The 19,002-nt window shown below is 36.1% G+C and overlaps 1 protein-coding gene across 10 annotated transcripts in view; it reads left to right on the plus strand.

Moving 5' to 3' along the window:
* Nucleotides 1–19,002, plus strand: part of AKAP9 (A-kinase anchoring protein 9) — a 125,164-nt gene that overhangs the window by 59,077 nt on the left and 47,085 nt on the right. For 9 of the 10 annotated variants that reach the window (XR_011139610.1, XM_068934798.1, XM_068934799.1 and 6 more), the window contains 10 exons: nt 1,031–1,142; nt 1,633–1,834; nt 4,092–4,188; nt 4,322–4,414; nt 5,769–6,143; nt 7,162–7,377; nt 9,231–9,371; nt 9,934–10,037; nt 10,761–10,966; nt 18,570–18,781. Coding sequence is in view for 9 of the 10 variants with exons in the window: in XM_068934798.1 (XP_068790899.1) it covers nt 1,031–1,142; nt 1,633–1,834; nt 4,092–4,188; nt 4,322–4,414; nt 5,769–6,143; nt 7,162–7,377; nt 9,231–9,371; nt 9,934–10,037; nt 10,761–10,966; nt 18,570–18,781 (1,758 nt within the window). In the remaining variant the exon portion in view is untranslated. The remainder of the gene's footprint in view (nt 1–1,030; nt 1,143–1,632; nt 1,835–4,091; nt 4,189–4,321; nt 4,415–5,768; nt 6,144–7,161; nt 7,378–9,230; nt 9,372–9,933; nt 10,038–10,760; nt 10,967–18,569; nt 18,782–19,002) is intronic. The other variant, XM_068934793.1, reaches the window with a different exon arrangement.

Here is a 19,002-nt window from a genome sequence, read left to right on the forward strand (position 1 = left end):
GATCTACAGGGTGGAGCAGGATCCTTCCTCTTGGTGCCAGAAGTCACGAGCTTCCAGCCCTCATATTGGCAGTCTTCATCTCCCAACCCAATAACTGCAGGCTCTACCCGGCCCTCCTCTGGTACAGGTGGAAGCTTGGGCTCTTGAAGCTGCACAGAGAGATCTTGTCAATCTCTTTTTTTGTCACCTCTAAGGCTACGCAGTGTGCTGACCTCCTCCCACAGCTGCTTTGCTTGGCGACACAGATCCCGCCCCAGCACCCAACTGCCGTCTCTCCTGGCTCCAGCATCAGCAAGGGACCCTGGGCACCCCTGCAGCCCCCAACCTGCAGAGCATTGTCCTCTCTCAGGAGCTCGCCCTGGAGCAAGGCCTCTGACGTTGCGGGGTAGTTGCTGCAACGGCTGCTGGATGCTGTGCCCCTTGCTGAGCACGTGTACACTGTTGCCAGCAGAGTTCTAGGTCCCTTCTGTCTGAACTGCTGCTCAAACTCTTGTGTCCGTTGCTGCCTCTGTTGGCTGCACTCTCATCATCTCCTGCAGTTGGCTAACAGTAAGTCATCTTTTAAACAAAAAAAGAGAACAACTAACAGGCATGTGATACATGCCTTTATTCCTCTCCCCCAGTGTCACCCCAAGCTGGAAAGCTTAAACCTAAAAATAATTTTTTCATGCTGCTTCAGAATTTTATTAGGAAGCAGAGACAGAACTTTATGTAAGTGAAAACTGGCTTATTAAAATAGCTGTAGCACCTATTTCTCTGTTACTGTGTTGCTTCTGAAAAAAAATAGATAACCTCTTTAGCTAGCAGATTGCTATTGCGATAGGTTCAATAATGAATAGAGGAGAAGCTGAAATGAATATGACTTCTACTTTGCGAAGTGTCGTATACTGGTATTGGCTTAACTATAACAGTGAGCCATCTAGTCCTGAAAGGGTATTTAACCCTTCTTATATGTTTATAATTACAGTTAGTATTTTGTATTAGTGTAATACAAATTGTTGTCATTTGTATTTACTTTATGATTTTTTAGGTCAAAGAACAATGGATAGCATCTTCTGAACTTGAGCAAAGAAAAGAAGAGGAACCTACTTGTCTGGAAGCAAGAAAGGAATGTCTGCAAGCCCCTTCACAGGAGCTAATGGGTAAAAAGATGAATGTATTGTTTTCAGTATAAGTGTATTCACAGAAAGAAAGAGAAAGACAATGACTTTAAATTTAAACTGATTTCTAGCTTAAAACTGGAAGCACATAGGAGATTTTTGCAGCTTTTACAAAACGATACTGCAATTGTCTTAAATCTCTGAAATACTTTGGAATTATATTCCTTGAAGGAGTTTTAGTTTGATGTTGTTCAGTTTTCCACAGTTAAGTTTGATTACTCATATCCAGTAACAGAAGGAGAAGGCTTTATTTTATTTTATTTTGCAAGAGGGAAGACTAAATTATAATTATTTGTTATGGGAAAATAATTGATATGATATCAGAAGAGTATTTTAAACTACAATAATTATTCCGTTCCATCGCTGCTATTAACTTTGGGGGGTGGGTGGGTAGAAAACTAATATAATATAATGAATAGAATTGAACTAATCACATCTGCTTTCTTCCTCTCTTCAAATAACCTGCCTGTAGATCCTAAGATTCAAGAATGCCTTTGGAGGGAGAAGATAGAGAACCTTAAAACACAACTTGAAGAAAAACATGCTCGTGAACTGGAGCACCTCAGGTCCTATTTTCAACAGCAGCTGAAAGAAAGTGAGGAGAGGTACACTACAGAGATTGTTCATTTGCAGGATAAGCTTCAGAGTTCTGAGGTACCCTCTGACCATATGAGGTATTCATCAGTTCTGTTTTTTATCCAGTACAAAGTTTTAAACACTAAAGAAGTGTTTCAAATAATCATTCATATAAGGCTGTATGTTTTACTTCAAAATTTGAAAAATTCCTTATAAACATATTATTCTTAAGTTGTTCTGTTGCTTCAAGAGATGTTAAGTCTGTTACCAAGAAATGACATAAACATTGCAAATTTAGTGCAGCATTTTTCTTCAGCTATCAGAACCCAAACAGCTGTTTCTCCTCTGTTGTTTGATCACGGACATTTCTCAGCCATCTTCTTTTTTTTCAAACTTTAAAACAACTTTCTTTTTATTCCTTAAAATATATTTCCGTTCTTGCAAGTGACAAGTAAAATAACCAGCTGATTTGTTTTCATATGAAATCATACTTGTATATACTTGCCCTTCATACTTGTTTTGAGGTGAATGTTAGTGCAAATGTTTTAAGACTGAGGCCACAGGCTTATATAGTTATTTACCACTAAATGCTTTGTAGAATCAGCATACACTTATTTACCTGAGCTCAGCCTCTAGGAACCATATCGCTTGTTAATCAATTACTTCTTAATACTGTAAAAAAGAAATGCAAAGTATGAGCAACTTCAAAATGCATTTTGTGAAACTGTATACTGCTATATTTGCGTTGGTCAGGACAAGTCATAGGTCTTCGTGTATAATTTCTAAATTTAATTTTTGGAAATTATTTTATGTGTCTTTAACCTTTTTGGATATATGTTAGCTTTCGGATTTCATCCATTGAAACAATTCACCTAAAAAAACTCAAAACTCATTTTACAAATGTTTAATAAGCATTTAGGGTGATTGTCAATATTTGTAATAATAAGCTACTGGAGTAGAGAAAAATTTTCCCCATCAAGAGTTACCTTTAATTCTTGAACTTTAGGTTTCATAACTTAAAATTAAACTGGAATTTTACAGGAAAAAATCCTGACTCGCTCTATAAATTGTTTTTTAATAACTCTCTATGAAGTTCTACCTCATGTCTCAAGCCTGGAGACAAGGTGGGAATCTTTTAATGGTGTAGTCAGTAACCTGTTGAATTGTCTAATAGGTCTTCAGTCTCTGTGCTTGATTTACTATTGTCTTTTAAAGTATGATCTGAGTAGGAAGATAGCTCTGGCAGGCTAGGGAGTTTTTAAAGACCTTTTCATATGGTTACATATCCAGCAACATCAGAAAAAAATGATGGAACAAATCAATTGCTACCATACGTTCCTTGCTGTGGTTTAGGACTGAAGTGCACCATACAGGAAAAGTAAGGACCTGTACCTTACTGTTCATGTATAGAAATTAAATGTGAATGCTAAAAATAGTGTTATTTTTTATAGTTAAAAATGTCATAAAGTTTATAAAATTATCAGATATTCTGAACTGCATTTCCAAATAATCTAAACTGACTCTTAGAGTCTGTACAACCCTAGTATAACTAAAGGTTGCAAGTCCCACAGAGAATAATCTTACCTTCTAACTTCATCCATTCTGTACCTTGTCTTTTTTACCCTGTCACAAATACTAGAAGAGAGATTTATTTAGGTAGTTTGTTGCTGTATCTTATTCTTTTTGCAGTGTGTTTGTGTGAGGTCTTTTGCAACATGTCAGAAGTGAAAAGGGATCTAGAGGGTTGTGGGGTTTTTTTGTTTGTTTTTTATATCTAAAGATACAATGCTGTTCTGCTAGGAGAAACAGTCACTGAATATATTTCAGAGTGTTGGTATCTAAACCTAAAATGAATCATAATAGGTTTCTTACTATTGTCATGTATGTATACCTTTTTTTTACTGAGTCATCTATATAATACAAGAAAGCAGTGCATCTCCTGAAAAGCAACAGTTTAAAAGAATCAAAATAAATATAACTAAGCTGTTTTTATGGCAATGTATAACCCTTCTAGTTTCTCCCATATTCTTACATTCAAACAGGCTCTCCTGTTTTCATCTTAAATGTTTATAGTTATTGAGCACAAATTATTCTCAAGTAGCTTTAAAAGACTAGTTGTTTGTGAGCTCAAGTCTGCAAAACTGATGTTAAGTAGTATTATATTGATAGACAGGGCAAGTGTCTGGAAGGCAGATGAGTTATAGAGTGAAGTAGGTGAAATTAATGGTATAGGCAAAGGGGCATTGTGAAGTAAGTGTTTATTGATTTGTGTGTGTGTGTGTGTATATATGTATGCATATTTGAATAGAGAAAAAATATATTGAGGCACTGATGCTCCCCCTTTTATCTTTTTAGTATATCTGCAGATTCACAGATGAAGCTGAAAGAGATCTTCAGGAAAGTGAAACACACAGAAAATCTTCATCAACAAAGAGCAGATGTGGCTGTGGAGGTATCGTATAACTCAATTGACAAGTTATCAGCAAATATGTATATAGTCAATGTAATTTAGAGGCTTTGGGATATAACATGCTTTTGAAATACAGACTGATGTTTGATTTTGAGATTTTATATTTTTCTTACAGCTTGCTAGTGAAATTGAAATGAAGAATGATTTGGATGTCGTTCAACTGCTAGAAGAACAGTACCAAGAAAGATTAGAAGAAGAAATAGCGAAGGTATTTATTATTTTAAAATATGCTTTAAAAATACAGTGACTGTTCTTTGCTATTTCTGACAATTCGAATAGTTGCAATACCATATTATAACTTTTGTTTAATTTATTTATAAGAATTGTTTTGTCCTCATTCTGAACGTGAAAGTCTATTTTAAAATGTTTTTCTAAAGTACTCTAGTTTTTTCAGTTGTGCGATAAACTTGCATTCTTGTAGTGCTCCCAGTTTCATACCTTTAATTTCATATCCAGGTAGTCCTTCAACTAATATTCTGTTCCCAACTTTCATAATGGGAGGGGAGCAACACCAGGAACATAGGTGTTGTGTTGCTTTAAAACTTTGAAGAAATAAACAACTTGCATGCTAGCCACTGGATTTTATGCTACTTTAGGCTTAATAGTGGTCTGTACAAAACATTTTTTACGTAAGAGTTTCACACTATATTTTCTGATCATATTTTATTGTGCATTTTAATGTATCGTAGAAAACATATAACTTCTTTTTAGATCCGGTGACTTTCTCTGAAACATGAGAAGTAACATTTAGATTTTATAGATAGTGTGTATTAAATCATTTGTGGATTTACTAATTTCTGACTTTGAAAAAAGTTCTCACTTAATGGCAAATTTATTTTTTTAAATGAAAAATCCCCTCTCTGCTTTCATTATATAATGGCATAAATGAAAACAAGAGAATCAATCAATTAATGTAAAGTAAAAATAAAGCAAAATAGAAAAAATAAAGCAATACTTCTTCAAAAGGTTAGTGATCAGAGTGAAGAAGCAGAATGTAACAGCCACCGCTAGATATAAATTTAAGTAATCCATATTTCTGAAGCAAAAATTGCATCTTATCTCAAGTAAAATAAACACATGTGAGGACTATCAAGCACAGCACTGCTATCTTTATACAACCCAAAATTCAGTGTCAGTTTACAAATGTTTACAAAAGGATGCTGGAATACATAGAGGAAGCTTAGCACAACTGCACTTAGGTCAAGACAAGAGGACTTTTATTAAGACCTTTTTTTTTTTTTTTAAACATCAGCTTGTAGAATTCAATCTTTGTAATTTTTTTAATGATAACTAGATGATTGTGTGCTAAAGAGTATATTTTAATTGAAAATAGCATCATAGTTTATCTTAAATGCAGTGTGTCTATATTTTAAGATGTGTCTATTGATGAGATTGGGTATTTACTTTTTTTAAATTTTATTTTCTTTCTGTAAAACATCAGTAGAATCATAGTTCAGAACTCTTGTTTGTATTATTGATGATGAGCAATGAGATTTCTTCAGCAATAGCAGATACTGCTAAGTATAAATTAATACTCATCTGTTATTTTCTTATTTATTCAGGTTATTGTGTCAATGAGTGTAGCATTTGCGCAACAAACTGAATTATCAAGAATTACTGGGCAGAAGGAAGAAGAAACACAAACACAGGTTCATCATCAGAATCAACAGGAAAAGGATTTTGAAATTAAAAAGCAATATAGTGAAGAAGAAATAGATAGCCCTCTCAGCAAGGCAGCACAAAAAGGCAGTAAGCATGAAGAACTGATATCACTTTGCAAGGAGCTCAGTGAAGAGTCTGGTGAGATGAACTCACTTGGAGAACACTTTGATTCTAGTAGCAGGCCTGGTTATGTATTAGGAGAGACCACCCATGAAGTGGTAATTTCTGAACAAGTTTTCTCCCAGGTCAAAGAGGTTATGGTGGAAGAAACACAGGTAAGTGTTTAAAAAACAACAAAATAAAAAAAAAAAAACCACCACCACCAACAGTATATAATGCTATATTTGAATAAAGTTTCCAATGCATTTACATACCATTTAAATGAGAAAATGGCAAAAGAAAAGCTAAGATAAAACTTGCTTTGAAATATTTCCCTTTCCCTTTAAATGCATGACAACTGTAGATCTAAATTACCTATCCTTTTTCCTGTGTTCTACCCAAGTGCCATAGCATTTTGCTAATAAATGAGAGGAATATAACACTAGTTACAGATTGTTCCATTTTTGTGGATAAAACTGTATTGAACACAATAAATTGTATAAAGATTTTTTTTTAAGATGAGTTGTTTTCTAATACTTATACATGGAATATAGATGAAAAATCGTATTTAGGTGTTTGATTCCCTGTGATAAAGGTTATCAGCTGAACACAGAAATTATAAAAGTAATATGTAAAATATATCAAGTGTTTCTGGAATAGATATGGTAAAAACTAGTCATAAGTTTTGACTGCACATTTTCATCCTAGTTTAATTTTTTTCATTAAATTTGGCACTAATTGAAGCAAAAGTCACACTTCCAAACTTGTATAACAGTTAAATATTCTGATCTGATGTCATCTTGATAATGGATAAACTCTAGTGTTCTTGTTTTGTATGGTACTATTCTCTTAAACGTCTGTTGTACTATACACACACACACACACACACACATGCCACACACGCGTACTCTCACTCACTGTGTTTAGTGAGTTCAGTATGTTTACTAAAAAAATTTCTGCTAAGATCCCCAGTAGCTAAAAAGAATTAAGAGTTAACTCTTCACAGTTAACAAAAAGACGTTCTGTCTTCCAAATGGGCATAATTCTAAGCCTGGGCCTTCCAAGACACAGGCAACAAGATAATGCTTTAGTAATAGCTATTGTAATTTGTGAAAATATTTTCTAAAAAGTATTTAAATATTTCCGAGGAAACGTCCTTGAACGTAAAATACTAAAATAGTTCCAATGTTTTAGCGCTGCAGTGAGATGACAACAGAAGCATCAAGCGAGCTGCTGTTGTACGAGGAACGTTTGGAAGACATGCGGCAGGAACTAGTACGGCAATATCAGGAACATCAGCAAGCAACAGAATTACTGAGACAAGGGCATATGCAGCAAATGGAGCGTCAAAAAGATAATCAAGAGCAGCTCTTGGCAGAGCTTGAGAGTCTGAAAGTGCAATTAGCTGAGGTAATAACGGGGTCTGACACAAGAGCGGCAGCGTAAACTTGGGTTAACAAAGAGTTAACCAGGAAGGTTTTTTCATTTAGAGAGATACACTTTTATATACCACATACACATGCGCACACACACTTCTGTTTCTATACACCTATATATGCATATATATCTCTAAAAGAAGACTCTTTTAAAATCAAAGTTCAGTGAGTAATGGATCAGTTTTGACTGCTCTAAACCTGGAGAAAACCTGCAGTGCTGCACAGCAGCCAGGAGAGTGACTGAATGCAGATGTAAACTGTGCCCCATTCTAGATATGAGGCCCTGTATAGGATGTTAGGATGTGGGCTAGTATCCATTTACATCAGTGATGCATGCAGCCACAGCTTGAAATACTATAGAATCCCCTTCTCCCCATCCTCACTTCAGGTCTGAAATAGAGCAGTATCTGCTGCTTCCCACAGAGCTCTCTCTGCCACCACTCTTTTTCCTTCTTCTCGCTTCTGGTCTGAGTGCAGGGATTTCAAGGGCTTGGGGATCACAAACCCAGGTAATACGTGGAACATGGAGTTTTAGGGCTTGACTTAGCTAGTATGGTTCCTAGTTTCTGCTGTCACACTTCCTTCCTCATATTCCCTTCTCTACCCACCCCCGCCCCCAGCCAGATAGCAATTTGTTTAGGCTCTTTTTTCTACTGCAAAATCTGCTGCTGCTTGAATAAAATCAAAAGCATGCTGGTCATAGGAGGTGCCTTGGTTTGCCTGAGTGGACACAGGCTTTGGAAACTGGTAGGAGTTTTCATGCCTCGTTGGGTTCCAACTAGTGCCGAAGACCAGGAGGGAAAAGAAATCATTCCAAGTAGCAACCAAATGTTTTGGCTTTGTTTTTTGTCATGGAGGAGGCAAAGTCCTCACTATGTTGGAATGACATAAAAGTAGTGTGGTTTGGTGTGAACCACCACTATGTTTCTTTGCCTTTTTAAACTAAAACTCATCATCATTCCACAAATATACAAAGCCTGTAGTAGGTATGTTATGGAACTCATTAATTTATCTTAATTGTTAAGTCCTTAAAAATAATGTCATTTACAACCTTGTCTTCAAGGATTCCTTCCCTTGACAGACAAAGGGACAAAATTTAGAATAATTCATCTTGCCCTGACTTGATTTCAGTGTGACGTTACAGAAATACACATGGAAAGAGTAAGCAGGGAATTCTAAAGTTCTTTGATTCACCATGAAGTGGAGCTTTCCTGCAAGGCAAGATTCCTTCAGCCCTTATCCAGACCTGGGTCTGTTCTGCCTAAGTTTGGTCTCAGGGGGCCTGGAAGTCTAGAGTGTCAGCCACTTCTATTGTAGGTGTCTGGTTCTTCTCCAGCAATGTCAAGTGTCTGTTTCTGTTAGCTTCTTCGTAAGCCTCTTTCTATCATTTATCCTGACAGTCTTTCCTTTCAAGTTTTCTGTATAGGAATTTGTGCGTGGCTTTTAAGCCATGTACACTACTAGCTCTTCTAAAAGAAAGTGTTTGAAGATCTTTTTTTAAATACAGAGAACTTACTTTCATCCTATTTCTATCTGCTGCACAAAATTTAGGTACTATAGCGTGTAATGTTTAGAAGTTAACCTTCCAGTTTCCATTGTGATTGTTGTGTTTATATGCATTCTATGAAAATCTTAAAGATGTAAGATACCAAAAATATTTATTAGTTGCATTCAATTCTAGAAAGCTTTCAGTGCTGTTGTAACCATTTTAAAAAGTGGGCTGGATATTCGTTACGCAAAATTTGTAAAGAATTAGAAGTGACAGGACTCGCCAATACCCAGAAGCTTAAAAAATTGTATATGCTTCTGTAACGCTTCATTTTTTAGCGAGTCTCAATGGAGAGTGACAGCTTGGTTACAGAGAGAGAGAGAATGCTTTTGGAAGAACTGGAATCATTAAAACGGCAGTCTGTGCCCGGAAAAGAGAGACTGCGTTGCGAGCTACAAAACAGCAGCACGCAAACACAGGTAAATATGGACTTTGACTTTCGTGGCCGCTGTGACGTATGAATCCAGTAAGATTCCTTTTGTCTGCTATTCTTTTTGATGGAATATATTTTCCTAATAGGTGTTGGGTATTACTTGAACAGAGCAGATTTAAGAACCAAGAGCTGGTACCTGTAGACATAGCTTTTTACTTCAGGTAAACAGAAGCAACTTTAACAGCTTGAAGTTGGGAATTATGAATATAGCTCTTTGCTCAGGTAAACTCACATTCTCGTATTGCTATAGCAACACAAACAGAAAGCGCAAGGACTGCTTATGCAGCGTAACAAAGTTCTTTCTAGCAGGCCCTGCCTTGGATTCCATGTTTTGTTTTTGTTTATGATTTAGGGGCTTTTTTTCCACGTAGGAGGAGTTTTTGTATATGTTACTTCTTCTGGATTTGTAATTTCATGCACAAGTTTTGTAAATGGAACGTAACTAATTTAGGTTCATGTTCTGCTATGTATCAGAAGAATATGTTGATACTAGCATGACAGGATTTCTGTCTGTTTTGTCTTCTCTCGCTCTGCAAAAACTTACTCAGAGTGAAGATGAAATCCAAGGCAATGTGAGAGAACACGCCTTGCAGGATGAAGATGGAGGAAGAAAGGCTGAGGAATCATCGTCAGCTCTTCTTTCTAAAGAAAGGTACTGGGAACTGTTAGTATTAAGAAAATATTGTTAGTTTAAAAAAACTCTTGAGAATGATGTTATGTTAAATCAAGAATGTTTTTAAGCCTTACTCTGACTGAGGTCATGATAATGCTACTCTTAATTCTAGATAACCATATTTCTACGCTTATGTAATTTAAATGAAACAATTTCTTACTTGTTTTAAAAGCCTAACTTTGTAATGGCATAGAGGATGAGCAAAATCTTTGCATGTTTTACTGTATCTTTCATATTCTACCTGTATGTAGAATTGCATACATTAATTATATACAAGTTTATATTTATGCATATAATATGTGCATATATGAAATAGACTTGTTTTTGTATGGGTATAATTATTTTATCTGATAATACCTTCTGAATATTTTTAATTGTCACTTTGAGTAAGTTTATATGAAAACCAGACAAATGTGCACCTCTGTTTTAAAAGAACAGCTGGATAAAATACCAAGATAAAAGTAGGGTTTTTGATAAATATTTTGGTTTTGTGCATATTTTGTAAAAAGAACCAACTTTGGATTAATGCCGATGTGCTTTTAATATTTATGTATGTTGCGTGTCTTTTAGTCTTACAAAACAAACACCGATTTTTTTACTGATTCAGTGGGCGAACTTTTCATGACTGCAGTGGTCCATGAGGCATAAAAACAGCTGTGAAGCAGGGGAAAATCAGAGGACTAACTAGTTCCTATTCTGCAGGCATGTTTTCCAGAAGGCTAATGAGAAACTCGTAAAGATTCTTTTAGAAGTTGTGAAGACAACTGTGGCCATAGAGGAAACAATTGGTCGCCATGTTCTTGGATTACTGGATAGATCTGGGAAAGGCCAGCCTTGCAGACCGCCTGGATGGGACACAGCGACTGAGGAGTCAGTAAAACCTTGTGTCCTTGTGGGATATGAAAAAGGTAACAGTTGTATGATTTCCTGTGTCATAGCTAGTAGCATTTGCATGCTATATTTTTTATATAAATATCTTTCACTTTGAAATTATTAATTAAAAAACTTTTTTTTTTTTTTGAACCATTAGTCATTTGAATGCATATAACCTCTCCATTTAAGAGATGGAAAGGCAATTCAGGAGTTGGTTTTGGGCATTGAATCAGACAATTATGATCTAGGATCCTGTTTGTTACAAAGTCTGCAACAGAATGGGAAAGTGTTTTTAAAAAGTCAAAAACAAATATGTGCCTGCTGGAGATAGCAAAGGAAAAGAGGATAAAACAGCTCCGTTTCATCTTGCGCGGACTTTACTCTTTCCTCCTGGGGAATGGGTTTACTAGTATTTACTAATACTAGTAAACTAAGCGTACATAGGAATATTGCTGATCACTGAGGCCGGGTGGCATGGAGCAGCCTCTAACTAACCTTGTAGACTTCCCAAGCCTCCAGAAGAGGGTGGTTGCGTGCAAATTGCGTTTCAGGAGCCGTCCCTGGAGCTTTCTAATTGCCAAGCCATGCCCGTCAGCTGTTCGGAAAAGTGCTAGTTGGCACAGGCGTAAAGGGGCGTTTTAACAGTGTAGATAATTGTGTTCCAGTGTCGAAGAACTTTTCCAGGCACTATTTAATTTGCTCGGAGAGTGTCCATTTTTCTACTGGGGAAGAACAGGAACTGCCTTGTTGGCATTTGGTGGTACCCGTGGTACATAAGCCAGTGTAAGGTATATGTTCGTTCTGCCTGAGCCTTTTGGAGAGGCAACATGCAACAGGTCAGTTCCGACTAAAGCACATCCTATATCCAGTTTTGGCTGGAATTTTTACTATTTCTGTGAATGAGAAAAATAACTGGAAGTCAAATACTACATTTCAATATTAAGAAAGTATATACCATAGGGTAATAACACAAATGGTGAATAAAGGTGAACTTTGCTATTCTGTTCAAAATACAGGCTACTTCATACTGTTGTTTCCCTCTAGCTTTAAATATAGGTCACGTTAAGTCTTGGGGCAAGTTAAGAAAGGGTATATGACTGTATGACTTGTAGCACAATGACATCTCTCTCAGCTGATTACTCAGAGGTTGTCTATGCAGTGAAAAGAATTATCGTCTGAGGATTCTTTGTTTTAAGTTAACAGCACTTTTATGCCTGTGTAGTACTGTTGTTTCAGGAAAAAGCCTCATAACTGTCATCTTTTATACACGTTTCACTGTATTTAATTGTGAGGAAAAATTACTGTGCATTTGGAAATCTCAGCCCTTTGAGGCTTTGCCTTTTTTCCCCAGGGTTTAGATTGGATAGCAAAGCTTCTGGTCTTTAATTTTTGATACTTGTCCAGGAGACCTTAAAGACTGAGATCATCTCCTACTTTAGTTGAAGGAAGCACTACTTTTAAAACACAGTATTCTTGCACTTGGATGGGAATGAAGGGAGTAGAGTTTGCTTATGTTAAAGAGAATAAGTATCTTCAACCACTGCGAGGTATTTACCACACTGTCTCTTGTAGCGAAATGGTAAGGCTAGCAATGATCAGGCTCAAAGTTTATCACCTCTCGTGTTGTGAGGTAGTCGTGAGTTTTATGTAAATGGTATTTTTAGGTAAATTTTCTATATTGAAAGCAGGAGTTTATAAATGTTCTGTGTGCTCATTGTACAGTTGGAGCGGTGTAAAAAGCTTTGAGATTTTCACATATGTTTCCCAAAGAAATAAAAATATATTCTGTTTATGAAGGCTATGATTACAGGCTGTCACAGTTAATATACTGTATTGTTACCTAGTGCATTCATAAAACCTAGTTCATAGTGATACCATGCCATAGAGCGTGTACTGTGGGTTTTCATATCTGCCAATCTCATTTGCTGAGAATGTAGCTCCCTATTCTCAGACAAAAAACACGTAGCTCTACGTGCCAGTGCTGATAGATGATTGCTGCCCTTCACTACTGCAAAACGTGCTTGCTCGACACAGGCATGCGCAACACACAGTACAGATTTGTGTCTTGCCTGCTCCTGGAGAAAGATGCCTATACTTGTTGTTTGTCACTAATTATTGTCATTAACAATTCTTAATGTGGATTTTACACATGTGTGTGCACTCATATTTACACATAAAATATATCGGAAAACATTGTTAAAAGAGTATCTTTATTTGATTTTTTTGGGTGAGTACTTATACCTGGCTTTCCTAATACTCTTCTCTAACTGCACAGCAGGCCATATAGGTGGAGAGTGCTGTTACTTTCTTAGGAAGCCTCTCAGTGAGAGCAGTCCCTTGTACGCAGGGCGACTGAACTCCGTTCTGTTAGGCAGGACGGTTTGTCTGCGTTAACCCTTGTGTTCCTTAGAAGTGGATTTTGCAGAGGTGTGTAAGGACTCACTTCTCCTTACCAGAGCAATTGTCTGTTACTGTAATGCTTTTATTCCAGTATTCTTTTTTGCATGGTTTCTTACATTCAGAAATAATTCTATTTAAAAAAAAAAAAAAAACAAAGAAAGAGTGAGGATTAAAGAAGACCCAACGTTACTGTTGTTGAAGTGGACGGACGTATAGTCTGTAATTTATTTCTGAGGCGGCATACGCAATTCTTTGTTTTCCTTTCAAAACGATACAACAGCAGCCTTGCAGAATACATAGTTCTGCCACCGGGGTCAGGCTGATGCTTGGTACTTTTCTGTGATTGTATTGGTTCGTCAGCTGAAACATTTGATGCTGCTCCAAAGAGAGGTATATCACAAACTCAGTGAGTATTTTCAGTTAGAAGATTGTTGTTACTCATTTTCTGTGCTTCCACTGAATGGCCTGACGGGACATGGTCTGGTTAGAATTTTTCCCATTGTTTTCTGGAAGTAAGAAATAGCCACTACTTGTATGGTTTAACCTGTGCATGCTATTGTATTTTCCTGGCCAAACAGATCTTCATTTTAATAGCTTAAGGAATTTATATGAATTAGTTTGTGCAAAGAAAAATCTAATAGTAAAATAGAAACATTAATGCATTTGATTAAGTGAATTCTCTCTGACCTTCTGAATGTGATCCGTATTTACCGACAAGCAAAAACTCAGGTTACTGTTAGAACTTTTACTCAGTTGCTCCATCATTCAAAAAAAGCTGAATCATTGAGGTCTGTGTGCTCACAACCGTAACCTGATTTCTAGGGCGTATAGAGGTTTATCTAGGGCCTTGGCTACATTATCAGTTAACTCAGGATTTTATTTCTAACATCGCGAGTAAAGTTCAAATTTCAACCATAAAACATACCATTTGAAGGGAATAGCATTTGTACAAAGTAATACAGTAGTTAATCAGGTCTGGAGATTTGGGCCCTGAATCGTGACGACAGACGCACAGGCTTTGGCGTTCTCTTCTTTAAAAGTTGCTCCTTGGGTAGAGGGACCGCACTAATACCGTTCCCCTGGGGGAACTTTTAGGGTTACTGCGTGCCTTGAACATCCAAACTCTCTTACCTAATAATTGTATTCACTGAACCACCGTCATACAGATTTTCTTGTTTGCAGCTTGTAAGCCATAACCTGAATTTTTCCAGTGGAATCTCAGGAATAGACTGCAGCATTAGCTCACCTATGGCGCCAAATAAATAAAATAGGTATTGCTTCATAAATGTCAATCAGCAGCTCAAAAACAACCTTTGTAGCTAGACTTCTGTATTTAATTTCTGAATAAACGCTGTATATCTTTTCTTAAGACTTACTGGGCTGTGATACCTGAAATGCTAAACTGCAAATCTGTGGTGCAGGAGACAATATCAACCTTTTCTTTTTGATTACAAGGAGTGAGTTTACACAAGGAGAAGGCATTTTAATTTGTGCCAGTTATATTCTCTTAATTATTTATGTCAACGAAAAAATATTTGGGGAAGGAGAATTTGTTTTTAATGTTTTTGCAGAGGGTGTGTGAGGTGTGTTTGAATAGCACTGTAAGGATTAGTGCATTCAGCTGGCATTCAACTGCCAGGGAGTTTTTAGAAGACTTAACGACACTTCTATTTCTTGCTTCCTCCACTGAAAATCTTCTGGAAAGATGCTGTGGCGTGACACTTTGATCCAGTAAGACGGACCATTTTTGGGGAAAAGATGCAGAGATTTTTACTTTTCACTTAGGAAGACACTTAATGTGAATTCCTGTTGTTAAATATTGCTTTGTAGAAGTTACATTATGGGGCTCTACATTTATCATTTCTCACTGATTTTTCTCTTTGAATGGCCAACCCTACAGTGTAAACAGAATTATTACACTGAAGATTTTGTGTATGTGTTTGGTGCTTTTTGTTTTTCCTTCTTCAGTTATCTTTGAGAGCTTTAAAGTTTCCACATACCAAATTATACTTTAGGTGACAGCTCTCTGTCTTCATTTTTTTTATAGTTATATTTCAGTCAAATATATGGTATTTTTATGCTGGGATCTTTTTGTGTGACATAATTATCTCTTAGTATTGATTTATTTTGTGCTTATCCAGAAGAAAAGGCAAATTACAAAAGAACTGACATAAGCAACTAATATAAACTTAAAAATCTTGTCATTAAAATCTTGTCTCGAAGGCCATGTTTTACCCTTCGATCACTGGCAATAAAAAAATATTAGTAGCATTATTAATGTAACAGGTGTTCCAGACTTAGCTTTTAAATGATGACTTTCTGAGCAGGCTTCAATATCTAAGTTTTCCTGTAAAAGTTTCCAGTCAGCTAGAAATTCAGATATAACAGGTTGCACATTTTTGCGCTTATTTTGCTAAATGTTTGGTTTTGTATTTGAGATACACTCATCGTTGCACAAATCACCTGTCTCTCTCAATCAAATAATTTGCTAAAATGTAAGGGTCATAGGACATGAATTTAGATTGGGTTAAAGTTCTCTACATTGAGCTTCACTCTTCATTTCCAAGACTTTGTCCACGTCTGTGTCGACTGTGCAGTAGCTAATGTATTACTGTTTTTATTTTATCTGGCTGATAGCTGTACTACTGTACTGTGGACTGTTATTTTGTGAGATCTCTGAAGCTAAGCAGGTCTTACGTGGTCAGTACTTAAGATGGGTGACCTCCAGAGAGCATCAGGTGCTGCAGTAAGTGTGTTAGTGGCTCAGGAGGGAGCTCAGGTGGCTCCCTCACCTCAGTCTTTAACTGATGCTTTGGTACAGCATTTGGAAACACATCCTTTTAAATGAAGGTGCTCGGAGGATATTAAAGTTTCTCTGTCGACACTTTGAGACACCAAGTCCTTTAAATTTGAGTACTGAGAAATCAGAATGCTGTTTAATTAAAAACTGTGAAAGTGCGCATTTGGCAGCCAGCCTCACATGGCAGAGGGGTTGGAATCGAAAGATGTTGGGGGAAAACCTGTATTCTCCTCAAACGCACTATAAATGCTGTGTGCTAGCAGAAAATGACTGCCAGCCACTGCTAGGTGACTCCCACTATAGTAGTTTATAGATGTAGTTCCAAAGTGCAGTATTGGAAAGTGCTTTGAAATCCTGTGTAGGTGAAAGGTACTGTATGAATGTATGTTCTGTTCATCTAGTTATTCGCTTCATTCATGTATCAATTGTGTTTCTATTTTTCCCCTATGGAGTATTAAGACATTTTGTAAAATTACACCCTCAAAATTAAAGGAGCTATGAAACAATAATGATATAACGAGAAGAAAAAATTACTAAATACATCTGCATTTTATAAATCCTAGCAATTGTAGAGTAAAACTAAACTAAACCTCTTGTCAAATTAAATCTGTCATAGATCAGTTTCTATATGGATGATATACAGCTGTGGCCATAGTGAAATAAATGTGTAAATGTGGTGTTGTTATGATGTATGCAGGTATAAAAGTAAAACTAGATGATTAATCATAGTGTAACTAATTAAAAGAAAAATAGATACAACCGAAATGTAAAATCTGATATTTCTTGCTGGGTTCGAACAGCGTCAACAAAAGAACTGATTATTTCAATGTTATTTGGGTGTTTGTTTCAGAGCCAGGAGCAAGCATAAGGAAATTGTACCCTACAAGAATACTAAATACATTTTAAAAGACAAACTTTAAAATTCCATTATAATTTCATTTTGAATTTCTGTAACTAAACAAACTGTTCCAGTTCTACTGTTGTGATTCATACAATAACCAGAAACTTACAGTGAAAGATAACCGTAACCCAGTATTATAATTTTATTGCAAAACAGGTACTGACTGTCCTTGACTCGTTTAGTCATACCACTGTTTCCCCCCAAACAAAGTCGTCTTTGGAAAAAATTGTAAAGGAAAAATATCCACTTACTCTATATGGGGAAAAATAGTGGACTTTCTGTGACAAGAAAGGAGACAAACTCATTTGAGTGAGGTCAGCAGATATCATTTGTTAAAGGTGGATGCTGTATTAAATGTCTCTCATTACCACTTAGTAGTTTCTGAACTTTAGAACAAACCTGAGTCACATATGATATATAAACATCTAATTAAAAAAAAAAAACTTTTAAAAAATTGCAGAAAAATACTTTATTAAAACAAGCTGTCATTTAGAAAGCTTTCTACAAACGGATACGTTTCTGACACTTTATATAGTCTAATGATATAGCACATTTCTTTTTTAAAAGCACTCTGTGGACAACAGTTATTTACTGTTATGGTGCACTACAGCTGAGTATCACACTTTCAATATGAAATAACAATGCTGTAGTTATTGTTCTTTCATATTGAAAGTGTGATTTTTTTTTTTTTTAATATTGTAAAACATCTCAGGAGTATGCTTTCACTTGTGTTGTTTAAATGTTTAAATGCAGCTCTGAATTCTAAATATGCAACTTTACTGTTTTCTATTTTGTGTCAGTTTACTACGATAGGCAAACTTTGTGTCTTCTGCTTTTCAGATAAAATGGGTAATGCCCTTAAATTGAATCAGAGCTAAGGAATATTGAGAAGTAGGAGGACAACATATTGCCCATCAGTAAAGGGAGTTACAGTTCCCTGTGCTCAGCTTGATTTGTTCAGCAAATGCTACGCATTTTAATCAACATATAGTTCATTAATAATAATGTTGAATTTGAATATGTTCTATATTCTCATCTATTTGTTCTGAAAAGTATGTCTGAATTACATAACTGTCATTCTCCTTACTTAAAACTTGAGTCTATATGTTTGAATTACTGACTTGAACAATTCTGTGTTAACGCACACTAATGTAGTTGGTCACTGCTGAAACTGTACTTTTTTACGTGGTTGTATTTTAAAGCCAATTCTGCAAGTCGTTATTGCAAATTATTCAAAATCATAAGGATTACTGATAGTAACACAGATTTGCAAGATCAGATACAGAGCACAAAAGCATGCTGGGAAGGTGTCTAAAATATTTTCTGTTAGTATTTCCTTTTATCTCTCCCTTCTGCCTGTTCTTTGATTAGCATGTTCTGTATCTTGTTTGTATTAGTTTTAAGATACAATATTTCCCTTCTGTCTTTGTGGTTAGCACAAATATTTTGATCTTTTTAAGACTTAGCTTTCTAGTCATGCAGTTTTCCAAGTTCTGAAGTGCTAGGAATCTATGTGAAAATATGATTATTTTTTCAGAGTCCTGCTCCTCATACCATGGTAGTAATATGGGAGCTGATGATATTAACATGTGGTCAGGAGCAACAGATGAAGGACTGCTGACCCAGCATCTTGCGGAAAGTGGAGTGGAGATGGATCCTGAAAATGAAGAACTAGTTCTGAATGTTAGTTCTCGACTGCAAGCAGCTGTTGAAAAACTTCTAGAAGCTATCAGTGAAACTTCAAATCAGGTAGAGTAATCTAATAGTAACATGCTTTGAATCTTGTGTCCTGATTTTTTTTTTTTTCTCCTTCATTAATGTATTTTTATAAGCCTAAAATCTGTAGGCTCACTTTGGAAGTTAAAACAGTACTTCAGTTGCATAAACCCAGAGAAGTCTGCTCCAGCATCGTTTTACATTTAGATTCACACTGGAGATCTGTTTTGGACTACAAGGAACTACGTGCCTGA

This window comes from Struthio camelus, chromosome 2 (genome assembly GCF_040807025.1).
Source record: "Struthio camelus isolate bStrCam1 chromosome 2, bStrCam1.hap1, whole genome shotgun sequence".
In the NCBI taxonomy this organism is placed as follows: Eukaryota; Metazoa; Chordata; class Aves; order Struthioniformes; family Struthionidae; genus Struthio; species Struthio camelus.